Source organism: Bactrocera dorsalis, chromosome 4 (assembly GCF_023373825.1).
Source record: "Bactrocera dorsalis isolate Fly_Bdor chromosome 4, ASM2337382v1, whole genome shotgun sequence".
NCBI lineage: Eukaryota > Metazoa > Arthropoda > Insecta > Diptera > Tephritidae > Bactrocera > Bactrocera dorsalis.
In genome coordinates, this window is record NC_064306.1 from 24,877,012 (window position 1) to 24,902,615 (window position 25,604).

The 25,604-nt window shown below is 36.7% G+C and overlaps 1 protein-coding gene across 2 annotated transcripts in view; it reads left to right on the plus strand.

The window, feature by feature from the left end:
- LOC105221885 (uncharacterized) overlaps positions 1–25,604 on the plus strand; it is a 69,969-nt gene that overhangs the window by 9,185 nt on the left and 35,180 nt on the right. The window contains exons 1-2 of one of the 2 annotated variants that reach the window (XM_049455182.1): positions 96–352; positions 10,633–12,075. In XM_049455182.1, coding sequence (XP_049311139.1) covers positions 10,894–12,075 — 1,182 coding nt within the window. In that variant the 5' untranslated portion in view covers positions 96–352; positions 10,633–10,893. Of the gene's footprint in view, positions 1–95; positions 353–10,632; positions 12,076–25,604 lie in introns of those variants that run through there. The other variant, XM_011199024.4, reaches the window with a different exon arrangement.

Consider the following 25,604-nt stretch of genomic DNA (forward strand, 5'->3'; position numbering starts at 1 on the left):
TGTTGGTTCACTTATTCCACTCAGCATTCTTACCACGCAGACACATGCACTTATATGCATATGTATGTAAGTGTGTACAGATATTTGGCTTATTGTGTAAAATCATCCAATTAATTAATTTCATTTCACTGAATTCACGAATTGCCTTTGCTTCGATGCGCCATTGATTACTGTCGCAAAGCAATGCTCATACGTACATACATACGTTAGCATCTGTATTGTATGCATGCCGTATAAAGAAGTCGTTGTGCTGGAAAATGCTTTCTCGCCGTTAAACGAGCATATATTTTGCTTAAAAAATCGTTTGTTTTAACGAAATTCACGCAATGCTGTTTTTTATTATTCTTTCGTGGTAAGTATTTTGCAAAACATGCGCATACATACATACATACATATCACCATATGTTTATTAAATTGTGAAAAAATTAGCAGAATTATTAGGCTCTTTAATGAAAATCGAATTGTTGTCATTGTCGGTGTGCGTTCGAAGTAAAATGAAATAATGGGTGATCCAAGTAGAGGTACGTTTTTCAATTGCATTTTTTAACAGATCACTCGTGAGCCGTGTCAAGCTATGTTATGCTATTTTTTTCAGTATTTGTATGGCATTTCATCATGAAAAGGCTTCTGCCTGACTTACGATTACGAAATCGTTCACTTTTATTACGAAAATTCACGTTCTGTAAAGAATCAACATATCTTTATACCCAGCATTCATCATTGAATAACTGCATCCGGCACACATGAAAGAAAATATAGCAGCTGAATACGACAGCTGAGAGTATACACGAAGACCGTGGAGAGTCGATTCGGCGCCGTTCGCAACAACTCGGACTGATGATGGAAGGACTTGGCGCATTTTACGTCGATATCTTAAATTGAAAGCGTGCAAAATACAGCTTGGGCAAAAACTGAAGCCGCTGGACCTTCCCAAGCGACATCGCTTCGATCTATGAGATTTTGAAATGTTCCAAGAAGATCCGACGCTTTCGAGTCAAATTTTATTTAGCGATGAGACCCATTTATGGCTCAATGGGTATGTAAAAAAACAACCAGAAAAGAGTTAATAGCTGCCATTTCATCCAGAAATAACAACGGTTTAATGAGGTTAGTGGGCCGGTAGAATCATCGGTCCATAATTTTTCAAAAATGATGCTGTTGAGCACGTAATCGCCAATGGCAACTGCTATCACGCCATGATAATCGGCTATTTGAAACCTGAAAACAAGTTCGTGATCTCGGCGACATTTGGTTTCAACAAGACGGCTCCATTTCCACATCGCATTAATAGCTTGATTTATTGAGAAAACACTTCGGTGAGCAGATAATTTCACGTTTTGGGCCGGTCGATTGGCCATTAAGATCGTGTGATATTACACTGTTAGACTTTTTCTTGTAGGGATATGAAAAGTCTAAATATATATTGCTTTACTTTTTTTTAATAATAATGTGTTAATTATATGTATTTTTGTTTATTTATTGCGTTCGTGGCAATTCCATTTCTCTTGGATATTACTCGAATGTTAGTCTTGTCTGTGTTCTAAAAAAGTAGGTCCATATTTTCTATGATAGTAAGCAAAATTGGTACTGAATGAGTCTCCAAGATGTTGTGACGAGTATACGAATTTTATTATACTTGCCACTCTCGGTTTAATTTAATCAAAGACACAGAATTAATATTAAAAAAATCCGTGTCTTTAGAGATGAAAATTGAGTTGAAAGAAAATATTATATTTTAATGATTTATGATAAAATATGCTACTCCATACTGGAAATCTAAGCATTAGACATTCCGAAGCTACTTAAAACGGCTGTGTGATTTTTTATTAGCGTAATTTTGTGTAGTCTTCTTTCGTCTATCTTCGCTCTATACCCATAATTTTATTTTATACTACATACATAATATATACATATACTACATGCTAGCATATACTTGCATGCTTATTTATACATACGTATTTATATATTTACTTGCAGTATATATGTTGCTAGGCAACCGCAGTGCATTCAATATATAATTCCCGGAATTTAATCAAGGTGCAACGCTTGGCATAAAAGAAAATATAAAAACAAACACAACACAACTTATTGTTGTCTTCATTGAGTCTGTGTTGGGCTGGTGAAGCAAAATAGCCGATAATGGCAGAGTCAACTGTTTTATTATGAGGCCAAACATACAATCTTTAAGTTTATTTTGGCTCCTTTTGCTCTTTTTCCCTCAATTTATTATTACGACTATCTCCATAATTTTAGCGCTTTATTTTACTTCCAAACTTTGCTCCGAGCGGTTTGAGGGGAAATATCATTAGGCCGACTGTATGTAGTTTATAATTTTCGGTTGAGATTTGTTGGTGTTATTTATTTTACTTGAATATGAAAGTGTTATTCGGGTGGTTAAAACTCTTTCGTGAAATGATAAAAATGAAATTATATTAAAACAATTAAGGAGGGCTAATTTCGGTTATAACCGAATGTTTCATATTCTTGCAACTTGTCAGCATCAAAGCCAGGGAAATATCTTCGGGTTCATAAGGTTTGTAGGTTAGATGGGGTCTATGGCATGTTTACAGCCAATTTTATTCAATGTAGGCACAAAGATGAACCGTCATTATAAAAATACACTCCCTCAATTTCATTAAAATAACTCACACATTTGCCGATATGTATTTTATAAAGTCAACCGGAAGTTTCGAAATCATTTTATATTAATGATTCAACCCATTTTTGACATATAGTATTAGATAAGAATTCTCTAGGAATGTTTATAACATATCTCACAGATTGACCGATATTTGCTGTAAAAAGTTAGCAATTGGTCCACATATTCCGTAAATAGGGACTTTTTTATTTTTGGTCTAATTTGGACACGTTTTGGTTATAAGGGGGCCTACTTTAAACACACTATTCGAGCAAAGTTTTATCTCGATACTCATTGGTGCTTGATTTGCATTTTCGAAAGTGAAAGAATTAGACGGAATTTAAGGTGAATTTCTCATAACCTGACACCGTTGCAGTGTTATTTTATAGGAATTGCTTTTGTATGAAAACAATAATGAAAACGTTGTGCTAATAAAACTTGTCTGGCTCTGAGCACTGTCCGTAACGGGAAATTTCACTATATTTAGAATACTAAATAATAGGAATAGGATAACTTCGGACACCAAATTTGGTTGAAATAGGTCCTGAGATATGGCTTTTCACCGAAATGTGGGCGGCACTACGCCCATCGTCCATTTTTGACCCCGGCACCTATAAAGCCTTTTTGGTATCATCACAGGTGAAAAATTGAATGTCTCTGAAGTATTTCTTTATTGATTTATCGCGCTTTTAATAGTTTTTTGATTTGTCCTGAGCAATTTGGGATATTGTACCTTAAGTGTTTTAGGAGATATGTACATTAAAGTGGGCCTCGCCTTTTTTAATTTTTCATATAAAATGTTTGGACGGGGACAAAGTGTTAGAAAATAGTTAGAGTGCAGTATGTATTAATACCGGATGGCATGGGTTGAAGCGATACAAACAAAGCTAAAAGGATTGACATTTAATATATATGATACATGAGGGGAAACAGTCAACAAAATATAAAGAAATCATTTTATTTGGCTCATGGGGATTAGATCAAAGCCTAGACAAATTTCGTCACTATAAATTAAATATATTGCGGCTATGGAAACATCTGAGCCGACTGCTAAAGTATATTTATTAAGATAACTCACAATATGGCCGATATATTCGGCCTAAAGCACACTAAACTATATCCAAGATTTGAAAAGTCACCCTCTCACCTTCATTAAGATATCTCACAGTTGTACCTATCTTTCCTCACAGATTGACTTATCTTTTTAATTTTGGCGTTTTTACTTTGTAAAATAAGGGTCATATACCGAATTTAGTTGAAATTGGTCAAGTAGTTGCAAGAAAGAACACACAGCGGACAAATCCAATGACTGTTTACCGTGTTGAACTATTTGGCGCCTCATTTGGACTTTTTTTTACTCTCTTCTGACATTTTGACGTATCAATTACGAACAAACTCGTAGGAAAGATTATTTTGGACCAATCATTTTCAAGGTTTAAGAATCTGAATGGGTATCGGTTTTCCTCGCTTTGATTGGTCCACTTTTAAGGTTTAAATTACATGGATTCAGATTTCAGCGGACTGCTTACAGTTCTAAGTTTGAATATTCTACTTAGTAGTGAGATTGGTGAAATTTCTGAAAATGCTAGAAATAATCAAAATAACCGGAAGTGTATTACATAGTCATTTGAAGACTTTTTTGTGTCTGACATTACTGGTATACACCTGTGTATACGTACATATGTATGTATATATCTATGTATGAATGAGTTTGAGGTGGCTATAAACAAAGGTGTAGAAACATAGTCAAAAATAAGTAAGAGAGCATCAAGTTCGAGCGCAGTCAAACATTAAAATATTTTCACTAAGTTTTCTTGCTAAATATTCGACTTTTATTCTACTTCAAAGTCTAGTGTAGCTAACTTTAACGGGTATATTTATGATAATTTGTATTAGAGCTAGTGAAAGGTAGGAACTTTTACCTCGAAGTAATATCCGAAGCGAAACAAAATTTCAATGAGAGCCTTCTGATCAATATACATATGTACATGTGCTTGTATGTATAGAGTATAAATACATATATATGTATAATGCTTATTAAGTTAGTGGCTAATCTGCTTTTGTCTATTTAATATGCATACATAAATGTCATCTCTAACAGTGCTCCCCATCGTCAGGTTTAGGCTTTTGTTACATTTTCTTTGAACGAATCCGACTTGCGCTTTGTCGGTTTCAATGTGAAATCAATTCGTGTAGCAATCTCGAAGTTTTTATGTAATAACCAAGAGACACCTCTGATGAACGAAACCATTGTACTCTTGCGCAACATGTGGCCTGAGCATAAAAGTAATATTTCAAAATTTCACATAGTAGATATTGTGAAGAGTGCATAATTATGCAAGTAGCGAATGTCAGCATAAGTGGTTGCGGTGTTGCATGTTGAAACTGGTTTTCTTGGTGTTAGCGATACACACAGAAGCGAATACACATGTGTATTTACTGTAGATACATTTGTATTTTTGTATTTGGCAGCCATTGCACTGGGCTTTTGAAGTGAACAGGTCAAGTTTCTCAATTGTTAAAGGGTTAAGCTTGTTGCTGTTGCACGCCGGTTGTTATACGTACACACATACATACATATATACTATGTACCCGTTTAAGTTTAAGCTAAATTAGCCGGGAAGTTATTATGGAATGAGGAGAGGAAATTATATGCAGTGAGCGCTGATTGCATACTAAGTAACTAGCTTTTCAAACATCGAGCGGACAATACCTTATACACTTGAGATAGAATAACAATTAATTATACACTCGTATGTAACAAAATAGGCAATTATTACGGTACTACAGGTATGTTTAAACATATTTCAAAAAATGTCGGAAGAAAAGTGTGTATGTAAACAAACACTTGGTGAATATTAGGTTAACTCTGTTTTTGTGGAAAGAGCAGTTTAAGGTGAGTTTAGGATAATTTTGTCTGCTATACATATTCTACATATGTATATGTTAAATTTTTGAAAAGTACATTTTAAAAATTAATGATTTTGAATGAAGTATGTAAGTACTTTGTTACATTTAATTTTAACTAAAGTTTCGTTACTTCACGAATTAGCATAATTTTTAAACCGAATTATTTACATCTTCAAATTTTCATGTACCACTTTTCATAAAAACACAGCAATATTAATAACTTATGCTAAAATAATTGCCACTGTTTTTCATTCGGTGTTATGACAAAATTACATGAACCTTTTCGAAGTACCTTTGCTGACATGTGCATCAGCTATGTGTTTCCATATGCGGTCTACAAAAATAAAATTACTGGGCAACAATTGTCGATTTTTTGCGCTCATAATTTTCCTGGAATGCATCGCCAATTATCGCACGTATTTCAGAAAGCATCTGCCCTTCCTTTTTGCCAACATTTGAAACTATGCATGTGCAGTTTCGGCCAAAATAATAGGAGTGAGCCGGTCCTGAAAACAAAATATCATATTTTTCTCTAGAAATTATATTTCAACTCAGTACAACCACCGCTCTCACATCCCCACAAAAGTGTGGAAAGCAATAAAACTAAAATTTGGTAGCGTTTAAGGAATTTTACATCCGGATTTACTGGATTACTTTCCACTAAACTGTGAAGGCCTGCACTTTGGAATACTCACAACCATAAATTTACTATGAGGTTAAGGTATTTAGTAAGAAGTTGAGCTATTGAGTAAGCTGCGTCGTGACTTCAGTCTATTGACTCGCAACAACTTTTTCTCAAAAGTCACTCTGCATGGTCGTATTCCTTTTGGCATATAAAAAGAGTGTTTGATCTAATGTATTCATTTGAACTCGCTGATCTATAATTCACACAAAAAATAAAAAAAATACTCACTTTTGGTGTAACATTAGTTTTATTTGAACTCCTTCCCACAATATTAGGATATTTTTCTCATTCTCCCACAGTATGTTACGCTGACAATTTGATTATATGTGCAGTACTATATTTTACCAATTTTCAAATCCAAACCTTTAAAGCAAAAATCAAGCATTGTAAGTTCAAAAATTTCTGATAAATTTAAGTTACGCCGCTATAATTATCGACCGGGTGAGCCGATACCAACGGTAGTTCGTTGTTGACATTTTATTATTATTTTGAGTTTAAATACATACATATATATGTGTCGCTGCTAATATTTCGGTCATAGCTGTATATAAATGAAGTAGAAACAATATAAAAACAAAAATGACATTAAAACACACGTCACTTACAAAGCTTGAGATGACGAAGTACATGTGTAGTGCACCTGTCTGAGAAATTATTTCAATGTAAAACTTGCACCTAACCAACCAAATAATAAAAAGCTAAAAGCAAATGTTTGTTGACAGAAAAGTTATGTCCAAAATAAAAGAGAAATCCACAAAAAGTTTAAACTATGCAACAGTCAAGCCACAAGTTACACAAAGGCTTCTCCGGGAAAGTTAGAATGTGGGAATACGTGTGTTTTAGAATATTAAGCAACAATTCAAAAAATGCAAATTTTTACTACTCAAAGACAACTGTGTAAAAGAAATATTTAATACATACATACATTAAATATACAAGTACATATCGCTCATTTGCTGCAAGACCGCCATAAGTCAAAAAAATCAATTCTCCAGGAAACGCGTTTAAAGTTTTCAATTGACTACTACCTTACACCTCTTCTCAAGCGGAGCATGTAAGAGGTATTAATATGAATTTTTCACTGAACATGAAGTATGATATAACGAACAATTCTGCAGCATTAACTCAAAAATCACGTTTTTGATTTATGCCGGTCTTGCAGCAAATGGGCGATATGTAGTTTATAATATACTGCTTGCAGGAAACCAGTTTGCCTTTAGTGCCCCTAACATTTTCACGGACATGTACTCCATACAAGTTACTGGTGAATTTAGTCAAGAAAGAAAATAGCAAAGTCTTGTCGTGGTCAAAAAAGCCGTTAGGTTAAATAGTTGACTGCATTTCAAATCCTTGCCAATACTTTCTCCTATTACATACCTAGAAAATTTCTATAGTCCTATTTTTCCATACAATGTGAACGACTTAAATTGGAAATTTTTCGAGAATGCAAAAGTTTGTTCCTTTTTCTACAGACAAAATTTTCTGCAAACGCTATGGTTTTATTGCTATTCAAAGTTTTTTAAACCATTAAGCACTAGGTTAGGCAGGCTGTCTTTTATATTTCGAGATTCAAGATTCAAGAACAAAAAATAAATATTAAGAATCTAAAATCGCTTTATTGTCGCAGCTTCATCGCCAAAAATTTAATTAAGTTCATCGATGCACTGTTGCAGAGCTGATCCACTAATGAAAGTTGTAAAAAATAATTGCGCGAAAATGTTCTCGATTTAATTACATATTTATGGCCGAGATGAATGTTTTAAGCAACTGTAAACAACACAAAAAGCGCTCATATGTCAAAACGTTCTAAGTACAGCATCGAAAATATCAAACTTTAACATAAAGTTGTGAGTTTCCAGATTGCAACACTAGGGTTGCCAAATATCGAAACATAAATGGCAACCTACGTAATGCTAGTTGACTCTTTTTACGCGCTTAACTCGGATTCCGCTAGCTAGCCGCACAAGTGCAGAGTGGTTAATGTTTTTTGGCATTTCTCATTTTTGCTCCTCTCTTTCCAAACGTATAACGCATACAGTATGTACATATGTTTCCTTAATCGTCTTTGATGTTGACTGTATTTTGGAACTGCCACTGCAGACAAAAAAACTTCGGTAGTTCAGCTATGTGCAAGTAATGTTTTAACTTATATCATAACTCGATTCGACACAGAGGGTCATTTTTGGAAAGAACAAGTGTGGTTTTAAAAGTTCTGAAATGAGAGTACGGCTAGCACTTTGGGGTTTTTTTCTTCCAAATTACTTTAGCTATCTAAACTAGCATGATAGTTATGTTAAAGAGTTAAAACGGCAGTCTGGTGATGCCGTATACTTCAGTAAAAATTTACAAATAGAACCTTCGGGCATAGCTCGGTGGGTAATGACAGTTGGGCAAACACCGACTACATGATCCCAATTTTCAACTGGGAAAGAAGGTTCAAAGTGAACATAGAAAAACAAGGCTGGCGTAAAGGTATGTTATATTCGCTCAAAACTATAAACATCTATACGGATGGCTCGAAAATGGACGATAGAGTTGGTAGACAGAAGCATTATAAAGATAATTAAAATCCGATGGAACAAGCTACCTGCGTGCAAAACAGTAGATTGGAAGTGTACAAAATTTCTATTGATATACGATAGATGAGACTGTAGGAACAAGATAGGAATACTCACTGGTCACTGTCTGGCGGCGACACACACCCGCAGAAAGGGGCTGACAGATCGAGAAGCCCACATTGAAAAAACTACGCTGTAAAAATCGGGAGTCCCCACGGCCGCTGAGTTTATTTAAATTCGCGTCAAGCGCAGACATCCTAAAAGATGACTACTCTCGACTCTTGGACATAGCAACTGAATTCCATCTGGTTTCACAACGGATCAAAACTGGGCTATGCGTGGCTTATTAACGTAATCAATAAAAAAGCGTTTGATGCAGCTCCAAAATTTACCATTTAAACAAATAAGGAAAGTTCGGGTGTATTCAACCCTTTCATACTTTTTCAGGTTACCAGGATCAAAGCCAGTTAAATACTTTCAGGTATAAAGGATTGTGAGTTATTACCGATATACTATTATTGTATGTGGTATGAAGTCAACTGGAAGTTGTTTCTATCAGGTATATGGGGGCTAAAGAAATCATTAATCCGATTGAACTTATTTTTGACAAACAGGCATATTATTATAAAATGATTCTCTCCGAATTTCTATAATACATATATCTCACAGAAGAGCGATGTTCTCGATAAAAAGTTGGCAATTGGAACTTTGATCCACATATTCGATATCTGGAAATTCGAACCGTGATTGGAGTACACGTAATATAATATTTACAGTTGAGTAAAATTGTGCATTGTTCAACCCCTTTGAAACCATGTGGCTAAGAAACATTTATTCAAAGGAGTGTTAAGCACCCCCAACAAGTTCCATGTTCATTGTTGCTTCTCTGCTTGTAGATTTGGGATTTTGAGGTGCTTCACAGAAAACCTGAACGCAGTAAGGGTCATAAAATTGTAAAAAAAGGTTTACTGAAGTCAGCTGAAATGCTTTATGGCGAAAATAATAATAATTGGATACAAAAAGAAGGCAATGATGCGAAACATAGGAGCAGATCCTGTACCTAAAGGAAGCAAGAAAACCATACTTTTATATTAGATTGGCCATGACAGTCTCCGGACGCTAATCCGATAGATGTTTGGGCTTTATTGAATGTTAAAATATCAAGAAAATATTAAACGTCAACAAAATATAACATTTGGATAGTCCAAGATACCTGAAGGTTGCTTTATGTGGAATATGCAGAAAATTTAGTTTCAGGTTTCCAATGCTTCTTTCGTTTCGCTCTTTGCCTCTTAAGTAGTTTGATAACTTTAGTGAACATGCCGGATATAATCAAAAAAGTTGTAAATAAATAAAAAAAAACTCGTACACTTCCGCTCATATGTATGTATGTATGTACACACTATATAAAAAATAATTTTGGCGTTTTACTTCCACTTGTTACCTTATTTCCCATTTAACCGGTAATCAAATTTCTAGACATGAAAAGTAATAAGAATTAAGTAGGAAGCTTCAAGCTAACTTTCCGCTTAGTCTAAAAACTGTCGTTGCAACTGCACCGGATATTGCAAGTGAAATGCAATCCACGTCGAAAAAGAGGGAAAATGGTCAAGCTTGCTAATGGCCAATTCGAAATAATAATTCTGCTCATTAAAGACTTTACTTATTTCTTTAAATATTAATTTTTTTTAAATAATCAGTTATACTTTATATCATAACATTTTAATGATTCTTGATGTATTTTAAAAGATTTGAGTAATAATCCACGATTTGATATTTTTATATTTTCTTTTAATTATTTTGCATTATAACTTATTTTAATTACTTTTTCTTATTCATAGTATTCCAACACCTTTTCCTCTGCTCACGGAATAACTTATCACAACGAGATGTACTAACACAGAGGACGAAAAAACGGCGAAAAGGAAAGAACCAGACAGATGCAATAGTAATTATTATTATTCTACTCAACTGTACAACAGTGATTTTAATTGAAAACGTGCCGGTAGCAGTTACAACTAGCGGTTGCATCCACATTTCACCAAAATACTTTCCACCTACGACAGTCGCAGTAGCAGGCTTCGGCGCTTCCCGGCGACACCATGACTGTAAAACTCACAAAATTTTTCAGTAGCGCAGCCGCCATACCAACGATGGCAACGGCATCGCCTTCCAGTGAAACGGCTGCCACCAGCTACCATCATCAACAGCAACACATACAATTTATGCAACAACAGACGCAACAGCAATCGTCGCTAACCTATAATCCGTATATTGCGGGTGGTATGGATAGCGACGAGTTGTATGATGATGACAACATGTCGTTATACTCGAGCGCCACCGCTGGCAGTGGTATTATGACGCAGCGCGGTCATTCATGCAACAATTCACAGCGTCCGTTGTTGGGTGAAAGGAAACCGCCAAAAATGTTGTTGAGTAGCAATGCAACGAAGAAAAATAAGAAGTCGACTGGCTTTAATCAACCGCAACGTCACTTGCAGCTACAACAACATCAACAACAACAGCAACAGCATGAAGGGAAACCACAATTGCTGCCGCACCAGAAATCGTATATCTCGCCGTACGTGCAGCAACAGAAACGTGATAGCGCTAAGGGTTTGCATGGCTTTAACGATTTCGATATTTTGTCACAGCAATATACGGAGCATTTACGTAGTAGTCCACATATAGGCTACCCTTACGGCAGCCCTCCTTCACCATCGGCAAAGTCTAATGATTTCGTATTCGATCCGTTGCCGCAGCCACACACTTTGTATGGGAATAACGTGGTGCACCAACAACAAAATGCGAATCAGTATCGGATACAACAAACAGGAAATGACATTAATGAGACGGATTACTCTTATTATGGGCGAAACGCTTACAATGTTAGCGGTAGTGGCAGTGGTAGTGGCAGCCCGGACGGTGCCAGTAATGGTCTCCAGGCCGCAGTGCATTATATGGGTAAATCGTCACGCTTTGATGATGATTTTTGCACTCGCCGTAATGCCACATTTTCTGAGCCGCAACCGGTGTTATTATCAGAGCAGGCCTGGACGCCTCCGGTTCCCGCCGTTACTGATGACATGAGCGGTCCTTTCATATTTGGTGGTGTGCCTCCTGAACGTTTTAGCCCTCACGGACCACAGAATGGCGATAACACGTTACCAAAGCTACCAAATCAGCTGGCTTACACTAGTTCACCGACCGCAGTCGAAAGCTCCTCGGACTGTGCGATAGATGTGGCAGACACACACCCACCGTACAATGACCAAGTGACTGTGGTAAGTGGATATATAACTTTTAAGATTTTTAAATTATATATTAAGTTCGAAAAGTCGAGCTAACCTACTATGTTAGAGTAAATTTTATACAGGAAGAACCTAATTGTACGCCGGTGTGTAAACATTGAATAACTTTGACATAATTATATGTAATGTTTTAATAATTTAAATTAAAAAATTTTTAAATTAAAAAAGAAGCAGGTACTCAATTGCACACAGCGTACTAAACTATTGAAATTAAATAAAATGTCTTAAATATTTATGAGAAATCTTTCAAGTTATTCAATGTTTACGCACCGATATAAGTGATCGCATACCCTGTGTGCTTCATAAAGGATGATACATTTCGAGGTCCTCTATTTTAAAAAAAAGAAGAAAATTCAAATTTAATGGGGAATTTCGATTATCATTCGAAAGAACATTCTTTGGCATTTATTTTGTAAAGATTATCTCTCTAAAATGTTGACCGCGGCTGAGTCACAGACGTTGAGTCCAAATTTCGATGACTTGTTCGAGCAAATTCACACGACGTCCAATTTTCGATGATTTGTTTGAGCCCAATTTTCGATGACTTGTTCGAGCAGTTTCGGCTAGTAAATGGAGAATGACACGCGTGATGTTTTGCTCCAAGGCCTGAATCGAAGTGGAAATGGCCACATTAGACTTTCCATATCTCCACAGTAAAAAGCCTAACGGTGTGATACCACATGATCTTGGCGGATAATCGGCTGGACCAAAACGCGAAATTATCTGCTCACCGAAGGGTTCTCTCAATAAGTTTATTGATTGCTGAAATATGTTGGAGGTCTTGTTGAAACCAAGTGTCGCCGAGATCACTCCAATATGATGGTGCGATAACAGTCGCTATTGACGGCACAATTTTTTAAGAAATATGGACTGATGATTCCACCGGCCCTCAACTACACGTTGTTTTTTTTTTGGATGAAATGGCAGCTTTTGAATTTCTTTAGGTTGCTCTTCGTCCCATACATATGTGCCAATTTTGCTTGGTTACATGCCCATTGAGCCGGAAATGGGCTTCAGCGCTAAACAAAATTTGGCTCGAAAATGTTGGATCTCCTTGCAACTTTTCAAGAGCGAAACGTTGTCACTTGGGAAGGTCGAGTGGCTTGGCGCATTGCCAAGTCGTTCCATTTGTTGGCACGAACGGCGCCGAATTGACTACAGTCTTCGTGTACACTCTCAGCTACGGCTGCAATATTTTCTTCACTGCGTGCTGGACGTGGTCTATTCGGACTGCGTACTCTCAGTAGGCCGGTTATGTTGACCATAAGATCATCACAGAACGTGTATTTTCGTAATAAAGGTTTTCAGGCGTCCCATGATGAAAGGCCCAACAATACTGAACAAAAGTAACATGACAACTTGACACGACTTACGACTGATCTGTCAAAAAAAGGCTATTGAAAAAAATACCTCTACTTGGATCACCAGTTCACGCCAAAATTATAAATCATGTTGAAGCTGTGGTCAAATTTAATTAAGTTTTTTCGAAATCTTTTCATTATACTCTCGCAACAAAGTTGCTAAGGAGAGTATTATAGTTTTGTTCACATAACGGTTGTTTGTAAGTCCTAAAACTAAAAGAGTCAGATATAGGGTTATATATACCAAAGTGATCTGGGTGACGAGTAGAGGTGAAATCCGGATGTCTGTCTGTCCGTCCGTCCGTGCAAGCTGTAACTTGAGTAAAAATTGAGATATCATGATGAAACTTGGTACACGTATTTCTTGGCTCCATAAGGAGGTTAAGTTCGAAGATGAGCAAAATCGGCCCACTTCCACGCCCACAAAATGGCGGAAACCGAAAACCTATAAAGTGTCATAACTAAGCCATAAATAAAGATATTAAAGTGAAATTTGGCACAAAGGATCGCATTAGGGAGGAGCATATTTGGAAGTAATTTTTTTGGAAAAGTGGGCGTGGCCCCGCCTCCTACTAAGTTTTTTGTACATATCTCGGAAACTACTATAGCTATGTCAACCAAACTCTATAAAGTCGTTTCCTTCCGGCATTTCCATATAGGGTTCAAAAATGGAAGAAATCGGATAATAACCACGCCCACCTCCCATACAAAGGTTATGATGAAAATCACTAAAAGTGCGTTACCCGACTAACAAAAAACGTCAGAAACACAAAATTTTACGGAAAAAATGGGAGAAGGAAGCTGCACCCAGGCTTTTTTTAAAAATTAAAAATGGGCGTGGCGTCGCCCACTTATGGACCAAAAACCATAACTCAGGAACTACTCCACCGATTTCAATGAAATTCGGCAATTAATATTTTCTTAACACCCTGATGACATGTACGAAATATTTGTGAAATCGGTTTACAACCACGCCTTCTTCCAGTATAACGCTATTTTGAATTCCATCTGATGCCTTCTTTGTATAATATATATGTGCATTAGGAACCAATGATGATAGCGGAATAAAACTTTACACAAATACGGAGCTGGGGTTCCCCTTGTGGAAAAATTGTCCCTGATATCGAACATGAAGAACTCAGTGCCTAACCTAACCTAACCTAATTTTTCACCGAAAATATCGGTAAATCTCTCAGAATTTAATTCTAATTAATTTTACAGCAAAATAAAAAAATATGTAAATGACGGATAATGAAATCTCGATTATCATTTTATCATGCGAGAGTATAAAATGTTCGGTGACACCCGAACTTAGCCCTTCCTTACTTGTTTTATTTATATTTGAAATATCCTTGGATTTATGTAAAACAGATAAGCGTAATCTGCTCAGTTCTAGGATTAGTTTCGAGGAAGTTTAATGAACACAAGAAGGTAATAAATCGTATGACCAGAGAACAATTTGTTTATTTTGAGTTTCTGTTTCCAAGATATTAAAATTTTTTTTTTAAGTTCCCTGGTTATATTCCAAGATCTTAAGGTTTCCGTTTTCATTTATTGCTTCAAATATCTTCGGAATGATTGGAAGGTCCAACACGACCGCTTATGTGTTTCCTACAAATAGTTGCTATCAAATAGTTGTTTCGGCGGTATTATTATTCAATTTCCGTCAGCCAGGTTAAAGTTTCTTCTTCTTTATTTTAATATATAACAAAATCACCGCATAAATTAGTAATTCTTTTCTTTTCAATGTCACCGCCGCAAAATGAAATTTTGCTTTCAATTAGTTCGCCCAATAAAGAAAATTGCAAAACTTGTTGCTCTTATTAAAGTGCGTGTTATGTGGCACGTGCACATATGTATTACCATTTGTACGCCCTCGTGTCTGCACATATACGAAACAGCTTTCCTAATACTGTAATGTGGCTCAATGTCTTTGCCGTGGCTGAAAAATTGAATTTTAATTAAGTGCCAATAACGTGAGTTGCACACACCTACATATTATATACGTATATACAATATACACCTAATGAATATATATTGATATTGAGGAGCAGAAATGCAACCACGAATTGGAAATAACAACAACACCAGGCAATTGTAGTCACTCGTGGGTCTGTCTGTCCTTTTGTGGTTAATTGCCGTTAAACTTATTTGTAAACGCATTTAAGGAATAGAATTAAGCGAATGGAAATAAAGCAACAAAAGACAAAGAAAATAGAATGACACGGAAAAGGAAGAAGAAAGCGGAAGTCTTACACCAATTAAGCAAGTCAAGTGTAATTAAAGCGCACAAATGAAACGGAAAAATAAAGCACACAAGAAATAAAAATTAGCGACTAAATTGTGAGCGTGGAAGAAAAAGAAGATAAACAACGCAGTGCAATAAAAACAAAGAAGAAAATGGATTTTAAAGCTAAATACTTATTTTCCGCGAGAGGACAGTATGCAGAAAAGTTTTTGTTTTTGCTAGGGGGCGGGGGTGAGCACCATTAAACGGCAAGCACTTCATTAGCTTAATTTGTACTTTAACAGCGCAAAGAAAAATAGATGTGCGAAGAGAATTGAGAGAGACTCTTGCAAGGATATTGCGCATCCGTGCAATCGGGTGGCTAGATGCTATACGTAAATTTTTGTATGTATGTGTATGCGTATGCGTATGAGTAACGTATTATTAACTTAAAAATTGACACTACAGCTACTGATTGGATTTATAATTAATACACATGTTTTAAAAAATCTATAAATTCTTGCCAGGTTGTATACAAATTAAAGGGTTGGAATTCTGACTCAGATAAAAATAGCTCATCGAATATGTATGTATGTCTGTAATATATACATATGTATGTATCTTCTCTCAGACGGCTAAAGCCTGGGCTTTCGCAAAGGTATTGTTCCAGCGTCTCATAACCCTTGCGTGTTTCTCTAGGGTTCATTGCTTCAAAAAAATCTGAAAGGAGAGTTAAATGGACTGGAGCAGCTCAGGGGAATTGTGTTCCTGACGACACATTTAAATAACGGCTATCTCTTCGTTTCCTTCTATTCTTATAAGACTGAGTATCCAGATGATATTGACATAGTTACCTATAAAAAGCCCAATTATATCCTGTGTTCATAACCTAACGCAGTGAGATTTATGGTCTTGCTGATTAGAGCAGAAGCCCAATTTGAAACTTCTGTTATGCCAACAATTAAATATTGAACTGTAGTCATTTGGTTTGGACCTAACTTCAGCGTATGTATTACTACATAAGGAGCCTGTTTCTGTCCCTCTTTCTCCCTTGATAATATAGTCGATTCTGCTCTCAATGTGTTCTATTCAGCTTAATTTTTTATCTAGGGTAACACCGAGATATTTGACAGAACTCGACTTTACAGTAGCTCTATCCCTTAAAGAAAGAAGATTAAATTGCCAAGTTTTTGACTCAATTGGCGGAGATGCCAAGATATGGGCGACTATTAATCCTTAAATTAGAGTTTTCTATGTTGGCTAGTAGTATTAATTAATCAAGGTGACCTAAAACAGGTTAGAAAAGAGATGCCTTTTGGTTAAGCTATCTCTTACATATACCAATTTTTGTTACTCAAATTTATTCCAGAGTTGCTACTTAAGACATAAATCAACATATTTTTGTGAAGCTAAGTAAGTACCAGGCCGATAGTGTAAAATATTATGGTACTAAAAATAGCACAGTTCCCAATCTCTCCCTTACTTCGTTATTATACAATTTTACAAACAACTCGAAATATTGCACCCACTCTTTGTCCTTATAAATTACGAAATTACGATAAACTGTTTGAATGCGCTCGAATTTATTCCTTGGTCCACTAACTTTATTCGAGGGTTCTTTTTAGTGACATGTGTCAGCTACTTGGATCCTTAGATCCGTTTCCAAAATGTTCACACTTCGTAGCACTTATTTCGCTGTGATTCTGCAAATAAAAGGTACCAAGCTTATTTTATACTACCTTAAGGTTGCAACATTTCCATTTAGTTGCGTCATTAAGTGAATTAACTGCAAATAAGCGAAAGATTACCAAGCGTAGTTGCAGAGTTACTGTCGTCAAGTGTCGTTGTCCATCCGCAAGAATAGCGAATGAGCTAAAAGTGAGTCAAGCCAGATGCAAACGTTGTATACATATGTACTCTTGTTGCACATTCATTTACAAGTCGAAGTACGGCGACTCGGTGAAAGAAAGGACATTGGTACCCTGCAGGGAATTCAGATAGTTCTAAAGTAATCTAAACTACTGTTAACCGGAAGTCCAACTTGTCAGCCGACTGCGTTTTGACCACACAATATTTCCAAAACAACTAGTTAATTTATGCATTATTTTCTAAAAATGAAAATTCATAAAATATACGAGATATGACAATTAAGTAATGAGACTGATTCCATAAGAACCGTATATATGAAAATTATTCTACAACTCTGTCATCCCCTTCAAAGTAGTCCCCTTGGGCAGCTATACAGCGATTCCAGCGCGGTTTCCATGCTTCGTAACATTTCTGGAACGCTTCGACTGGGGTGTCCCCGAGTACCCTCGTCACGGCCGCCTGGATGTCCGTAATCGACTCAAAATGGGTTCCATTGACCACCGATTTTGTTTTAGGAAACAAAAAAAGTCATAGGGTGACATTCTTTCGAGTATTTGGCAATAGTAGACTTGATTCACAGTTTTCCCCGTTGGAACGAATTCCTTGAGGACGATTCCACGGCTATCAAAAAAGGCAATAATCATCGTTTTCACCTTCGACTTGCTCATGCGAGCTTTTTTCGGGCGGGGGGCGCGGGGGCACGACTAAGAGCACTATCACCATACACTCTTGCAATTTTAGCGTACGTTTACTAAATTTTATCGCGACGCGTTGCTCTTGATTTCGTTTTTCCATTTTCGTGATGAGCACTACAAACACACGTCTACTCAACTTGACGCAGTAGGCGAACTAAACAAGCTAGAGCAATGGTACATATATCAATGGAGAGGCGGGGATGCCGGAAAAAGAGAAAAGGAATTTCAAGGTCACATGTTTACCACAAGCGGGGCAATAAAATCTCATTACTTAATTGTCAAACCTCGTATTATATAACTGAAAAGAAATAATAAATCAGTGACTAAAAAAATTCTGTTTATCTAATTTTTAATAACGGTACATGTCGGATGCGATAGTTTTATTAACAATATAATAAATTCCAAGAGGGAACTAGTTCAACTTCCGTCGAATTTGAAACCTATAGTTGCGAACTAGTGTTTGAATCATTACTCTGCTGTTTCACTACAGGGTTTGGCTGGTGCGCTGTCATGTTGTTTTCTGGGAACAAGTGAGTAGCAACAGGTTTTAGCTTTTATACGGCAATGTTTTCAAATATACAAATACATACATATGTACTATAGTTATAGCTTAGTACATTGAGTGAAAAGTAGTAAAACGTCAGACGTTCACCTGACACCTGCCAGTTACTTGAGCCACTAGTAAACAGTTGCTATGGTTTCCATATACGAATACGTATTTAGATTTTCCGCGGCAATAGAGAACAACATATTTTCGGGTTTTGTTTATTTAGCCAACTTTTACAGTTTACCAAGTAAAAGTTCTCACGAAATGCAACATAGATTTTTAATGAGGCTGATGAAGAATGTACATATTTTGGGTATTTTTTGACGTTCGGTAAAAAACCACGATTAATATTTTACTAACCATTCTCTAACAGCTATTTATTAATATTTTAAAAGTTGACATTAAAATAATTAAAGAAAAACATTAATCTTCACGTGGTTTCATTAGAGTCCATCTCCTCACGATTTTCAGTCTTCTGAAGATCTGAAGACTAAACAAAAAAATACGTTAACGTATTCTGCATCTAAGCTATTATATGCTATTATATGCTTCAAAGGTACATTTTTTGCAGCTAAATTGTAACAAAACAGTACCCGGAAAGTCACGCAGGTACTCATTTGTCGCATAAATCGGTTTTCGGACAAGATTTGGATAATACTATATGAAAAGCGCAAAGTTGTCAGAATCGTGTCGCTCATGCTAACGAAATAAGCGAAACCAAAAGAGAATTTGCCGATAATGAGCAACCCAAGAGTCAGTATGTGAACACTGTCTTAGAAATAAATCCTATCACGGCAGTCTAAACACACTGATGCAAAACACGTTGATAGAAATCTCTCACATTTTGTTTTCGCAAAGAGGCTTTACTTTTGTTAACAAAATCGCCATCTTTTCTCATAAGTGTAATTAATGGTCTTCATAAAAGTAGAAAGGCTAACAGCAAAAGAGATGTGAGCGTGTAATGAGCTTTCTGCCACCGACAATAACAACCGTGTACTTTGCACCTCTTATTGTCATTAGAAATGCGCCTTATATGGTGCTCAGCATGTTGCATCAATAGCTAAGTCAATTGCCACAGACGCCTGACTGTATGTAAGTGTGCGTTTGATTGTTACAATGACATACGAACTGTGGGTGTTGTTTGACTGCCTGACAAATATTAAGTTCTCAAGAGCTACACTTGCATTATCGCTAAGGTGAAAAGGTAAATTTGAGCGTTCATTTTTTTTGCTTTTTCTAAATATGACTACCTCAACGGCAGTAGGTTGTGCTTGCACATCGGTCTGCTGTGGAATGTGTGTTGTGTGTACTATAAGTATGTTCGAAAGTTTTCGTGTGTGCGTATACATGTTTAAGCCTTAATTTTGCGGTTGGCCTAGAAGAATAAATGAGTGAAAGAGTGAAACTACGCCATGGTGCGGAGAACAATGGCCACTTGAAACGCCCACGCGCGCTTAATACTCATTTCGGTGAATACTCGTGCGCACACACTTGAGAAAGTGTTGTTGCAAGTGTGCAGCAACCACTTAAACTTGCGTGCTTCCATGCTTTGAATGTGTGTGAACATGAACACGCATGCATTGGCGCACAAATTGGGTCAACTAGTTAACTACTTTTATAATTTCGAATTTGTTTTGTTGTTCCTTTTGTTGTTAGCAGACTCAATGAGCCCGGTGTAATGAAAATTTCTCAATTTTTACACAGAATTTAACAATATAACAGCCGTAGGTGCCTAGCAGTTTGTTGTTTTACGTTAGTCCACATCAAAATCAATTTTGTGTGGCAGTTCAAGTTAGTTTACACATTTTAAACTGGACTTTTGTCTCCCCAAAGTTCTAACGATAATACGCACTTTAAAGAGTTTAGATAATTTGGAATGTATAAAGCCTTTAAAACTAGGTATTGATATTAAACGCCTTGACATTAAATTATCTTAAGACCCCTATTTGCCAGAAGTCGCTCTTAAAAATTCCGAAGTCTGGCTACCGGGCCTTGCTATAAACCAAACAAGCTTGCGCAAAGAACGTAGCTACATAATGTACTATATTATGGATTGCCCTAAATTTTGGAAAAGAATTACCCCGTATGTATCAAAGACCTGCAATACATGTCCGGTTTAGTCTGTATATACGCGATTTGTCCATAAGTTTTTGAGATATCGACTGAAAAATTTCCACATGTCTTTTTTCCGCAAGAAGTTGCTTACATTTTGGAAACGCCGATGTTGAATCATCGGATATAGCTGCCATACAAACAGATTGAGCAAAATCAAATTCTTTTACGGAAAACATTTTTATTTGCAAAGAATCTTCACTAAAATTTTATGCATTATGGTGGAAGGCAATGCTAGAATCTCCGAACATTTTGTTCACATCGGACCACTATAACATATAGCTGCATGCAGACTAACCGATTAAGATCTTCACGAATGATCTTTCGTCCTCATTAAGTAATTCTAGGGCTTCAAGGTTGTTTATATCAAAGCACGTGGCTAGAACGGACTAGAAAAACATTTTCCGCAAACAGTTCCCTACTTTTTTTAAGAAAACAAAACAAAAATTTTAAATTTAATCATTCGAAAGAACATTTTTTGGCATGTATTTTTTGATGCTAATATCTTTCAAATATTGGCCCGCGAACCATACCAAACCGCTTTTTTTCTGGACGAGATGATAACTAATCAATCTTTTCGACCCGAATATGGCAATCTTGCTTGTTTCCACATCCATTGAGCCAGAAATAGGCCTCATCGCTGAACAAAATTTGTCTCCACTCCGTCTGATCTCCTTGGAAATTTTCAAGAGCCTATAGAGCGAAGCGATGTCGCTTGGGAATGTCGAGCGGCATCAGTTCTTGCACAAGCCGTATTTTGTACGCTTTCTTCGACGTAAAATGCGCCAAGTCGTTCCCTACGCCGGTCCGAGCTGCTGCGCCGAATCGACTTTCCACGGTCCTTATGTACACTGTCAGCTAAGCGAAGCGCGCGAAGCACAGTCTTTACAGAACGTGAATTTTCATAATAAAGTAAACGGATTTGTAAACGTTGTTCGTCGTAAGTATTTCCATGATAAATTATATTTATTATGTATACTTCTTGTTATTATATTTTCTTCAGCAGACAGTAGTTTAATGCCTAAAGTAGATGAAGACGGTGCAAATTTTTTGTATCCCTATTAGACACTGTAATATAAGTTTTGATCTTTTGATTGGTTTTATTCTGTAAATAGCGGCGGTCAAAGGGCTTAATTTTATCTCACATGTAATCTAAACCCCGCTTGCAATTGTGTTTCGACTTTTACTAGTAAAATTCAAATTTCTACCTTTATGAAAGCATTAACGACTGATCTTTTAGAACTTAATAAATTTTCGAAAAAAATTTGAGATTGCTTCCCCTTTTAACACGGAAGTTTCACCAAACTGAGATAAGCTAGAACCGAATCGACTTTTATTTTAGAGAACTTCATCAGAAAAATGATGAAGCGTTTTTGGAATAATCGTGAAGATAAGTAGATAATGTGATATTTTTTTCAATATTTCCGAAGACAAAACTAGAATCGCATCTGCGCTAACTGGGTTATTGCATTGGAAGTGAGCATGTCACCCTAACTCTCCACAGTCATTATGCATTATTAATTCGCTTGTGCGCCGAGTTGGTATTCCGGCTTTTCTTTTGTGTACATCCTTTGGTGGAGTGGAGTTAATTAATTTGACGGTTTTTCTACTACCTCATTTGCAGACTGCAACTCGCTGCGCTCAGTTTTATTTTTTGAAATGTTTTTGCTATTTGTCTTGCATATTTTATCCAACATCGCAGCGTGCATGAATTGAGTTGCTGATTAACCGCAACGACTGAGTTTTTGTTGTTGTTGTATGCGAAAATTTCACTAAAAGTGAGCTTTTCGCGCTTCACCGAATGTATCATGCATAGGCATTTGTTAACACTTGGATGTTTCTGTGATTTTATGCACTTTTAGCGAACAGTGGTCCGTTTTGGAAACATCAGTTGACATTTGCCATAAGCCGCTGAAGGCCAGGAAACCCTTTTTTAAATAGCTGCTCTAAAACATAGTTACATATGTTTTGATTCGATTAGTTAAGGTTTGGGGGTTGACCCCGATGACGAGGATCAATCGTTCTCAATTGGACAATTGAAACACCGGCACTTTTTGCGTACGTAAGAGACCCTATTGTATAAGAGACCCTTATGGGGCCTATTTCTTCGAAAATATTCGGAGTATACCAATGAAACTTCGGGATTTTATTCTCGAATAGTTTTTCTATTGATGAAAGTGAAAAAATATTTTTAAATTTTTTGAAAATTTTTGAGGTATATCCCCCTGAAACTTGCTAAGAAGTTTGTAACACCCATATGGAAACATTGGAGACCCTAAAAAATATCAGTATGACGAGCTGACTCGATTTAGCCATGTGCGTCTGTCTGTCCGTCTCTCTATTTATACATGAATTCAGATTTTGTGAGTATTTTTTTCTTCTAGGCACTGCTAATTTGTAGGAATCGTCGAAATCGGATGTTTTCATTTTATTGTTAAATCTGATTCATTTTTTGGCATCCGTACACATTTTGGAAACCACTGTGCTGAATTTACCAAGTGAAAATGGATTATGCCATAAGTCAACCGCTTATGTGCACAGCCGTCGCAAATGCAGGCACCGCAGCGGTGGCGAACATCAAGCAGAAACGATGTGGCTGTGCAACATCGCCAATCACGAACAGCAGCGGCGAATAAACACCACCTTGAGCGCGCTTAGATGAGCTGCCGTGATAAATATATTATGTCGTGTCTTCATTTATGGTATGTACTTGTACTTATATGTACATATATACCTACATACATATGTCGAACAGCGTCGAAAGAGACACGCAAAGAAGCGCGGCAAGGGGGAGCTTGTCTGCAACTCTTTTATAAAATACTTACATACAATTTGAGGCGGTTAAATGCTGCTACGTAAGTGAATAAAATAAATGAAGTAAGGAAAATAACGCAAAAGGAGGGAAAAACCAACAAAAAGTAAAGCGTTCCCTGCAACGTCTGCAACGTCGTGATTGTGCAATTTACATCAACTCAATTCCAAAGCTCTAACAAACCAAAAAAATATGGACAGAAATGAGCGGCACAATAAATATTAAAAACTACATCGCATAAATGCATACATAAATAAGCCAACAAGTACGGCAAAGCTGCAAGCTACAAAAACATTGCGCAAAATATAACTGCGAACTGGTATTTGCCGCTGTTGCCGCCGCTGTGCAATTGTTGCAACAGCAACGCTGCCGCACTGCGAGCATTTTTTCGCTGCTGAAATGCTGCATTCTTTCATTCTTATTGCATATTTTTCCCTCAAGGACGGAGCGTGTTTTTCTAAGCGTCAACGCGCTTGCAAATGTGTACGAAACCAATGCCAAAAAACAGCTACATTTAGTTTGAAAACCTGCACTGAGCGCTTTAATGCAAACAACAACAAAAAAACGCTAAGTGGTTATTCACCCAACAATGCTTGGTCAACTGTGAGTAATTTCACAAGCCGGGCTAAGAGTGTATTTCTAACACATGACCGTAAAGACAACAGACACGCTGGCTGGCCGGTCGGCTTGTGTGCTTGGCTAACAGCTTGACTGCCGTTTGGCTTGCTGACTCTACTGCATTGTAGGAAAACTGAAATGCCATCGGAACATTAAAGTTACGGGTAGAATGGAGAATTTGTTTCGATTTTATTACTCAACATGGATGCTACTGTGGGGATATACCGATAACGAGTTCTTTCATTTCTTAATGTCATTCTTATGGTAAAAGTCATATTTTCATTATAATATGTCTCGGACTCGCCGTTTAGCGTTTCATTTTCGCTAAATTTCCTTTTAATAAGTTATTGAGTCTAATCGCTTGGATATGCACAAAATTCGAGGCCTAATTTAATTCTAGAAATTTTGCTATATGTTTCCCCATTTTCCATAGTGTTTTATGAACGATACGTCCAGCAAGGTGTTTTAACCTAACCAGCTTAAGTTTTCTCGATCAATATAATTTTACGATCACCCAAAATTCCTTTGTGGATATTTTTAGAACCTTTTTCTCAAAAACTCGTAACGTCGACTCATCAGATGTTGTCATCATCCATGCCTCTGCACCACATAGCAAGACGGAGATGATAACTGATTTGTAGAGTTTGGTCTTTGTCGACGATTGAGGACTTTACCTCTCAATTGCCTACTTACTGAAGTAGCACCTGTTGGCAAGAGTTATCTGCGTTGGATTTCGAGGCTGACGTTGTTGATGGTGTTAATACTGGTTCCAAGATAGACAAAATTATCTACGACTTCGAAGTTATGACTGTCAGTAGACAGGGAGCCATGTTTGATGACAGGAGATATTTCGTCTTGCTTTCTTTTAATGCCAGACGTATGTATTTGGTTCGCTTCTTTATCCAGTATGGAGAAAGCAGAACTAATGACGCGGATATTGTAATCAATGAAATCAATATCTTCGGCGTACGGTAGCAACCGATTGCCCTACAGCTGTCAAATTTATACATTCATGTTTTGAGGTTAGGTTTAATTGTACAACACAAGTGTATGCATTCAATATGAGTCGTTCTCTCCGTAAATAAATGCATACCTCTCAGCCATTGTAAGGAATCCTAGATATGTTGCCAGGAAAATATCTTTTATGGAATCGAATTTCGTCACTGGAAGAATAATATCTAGGTAGTATGCAAAATATCGTAATAAAACTAAGAAGATCTATTACAGTACCTGGTGGTAAGCTAATTCCATAGCAAAAGTG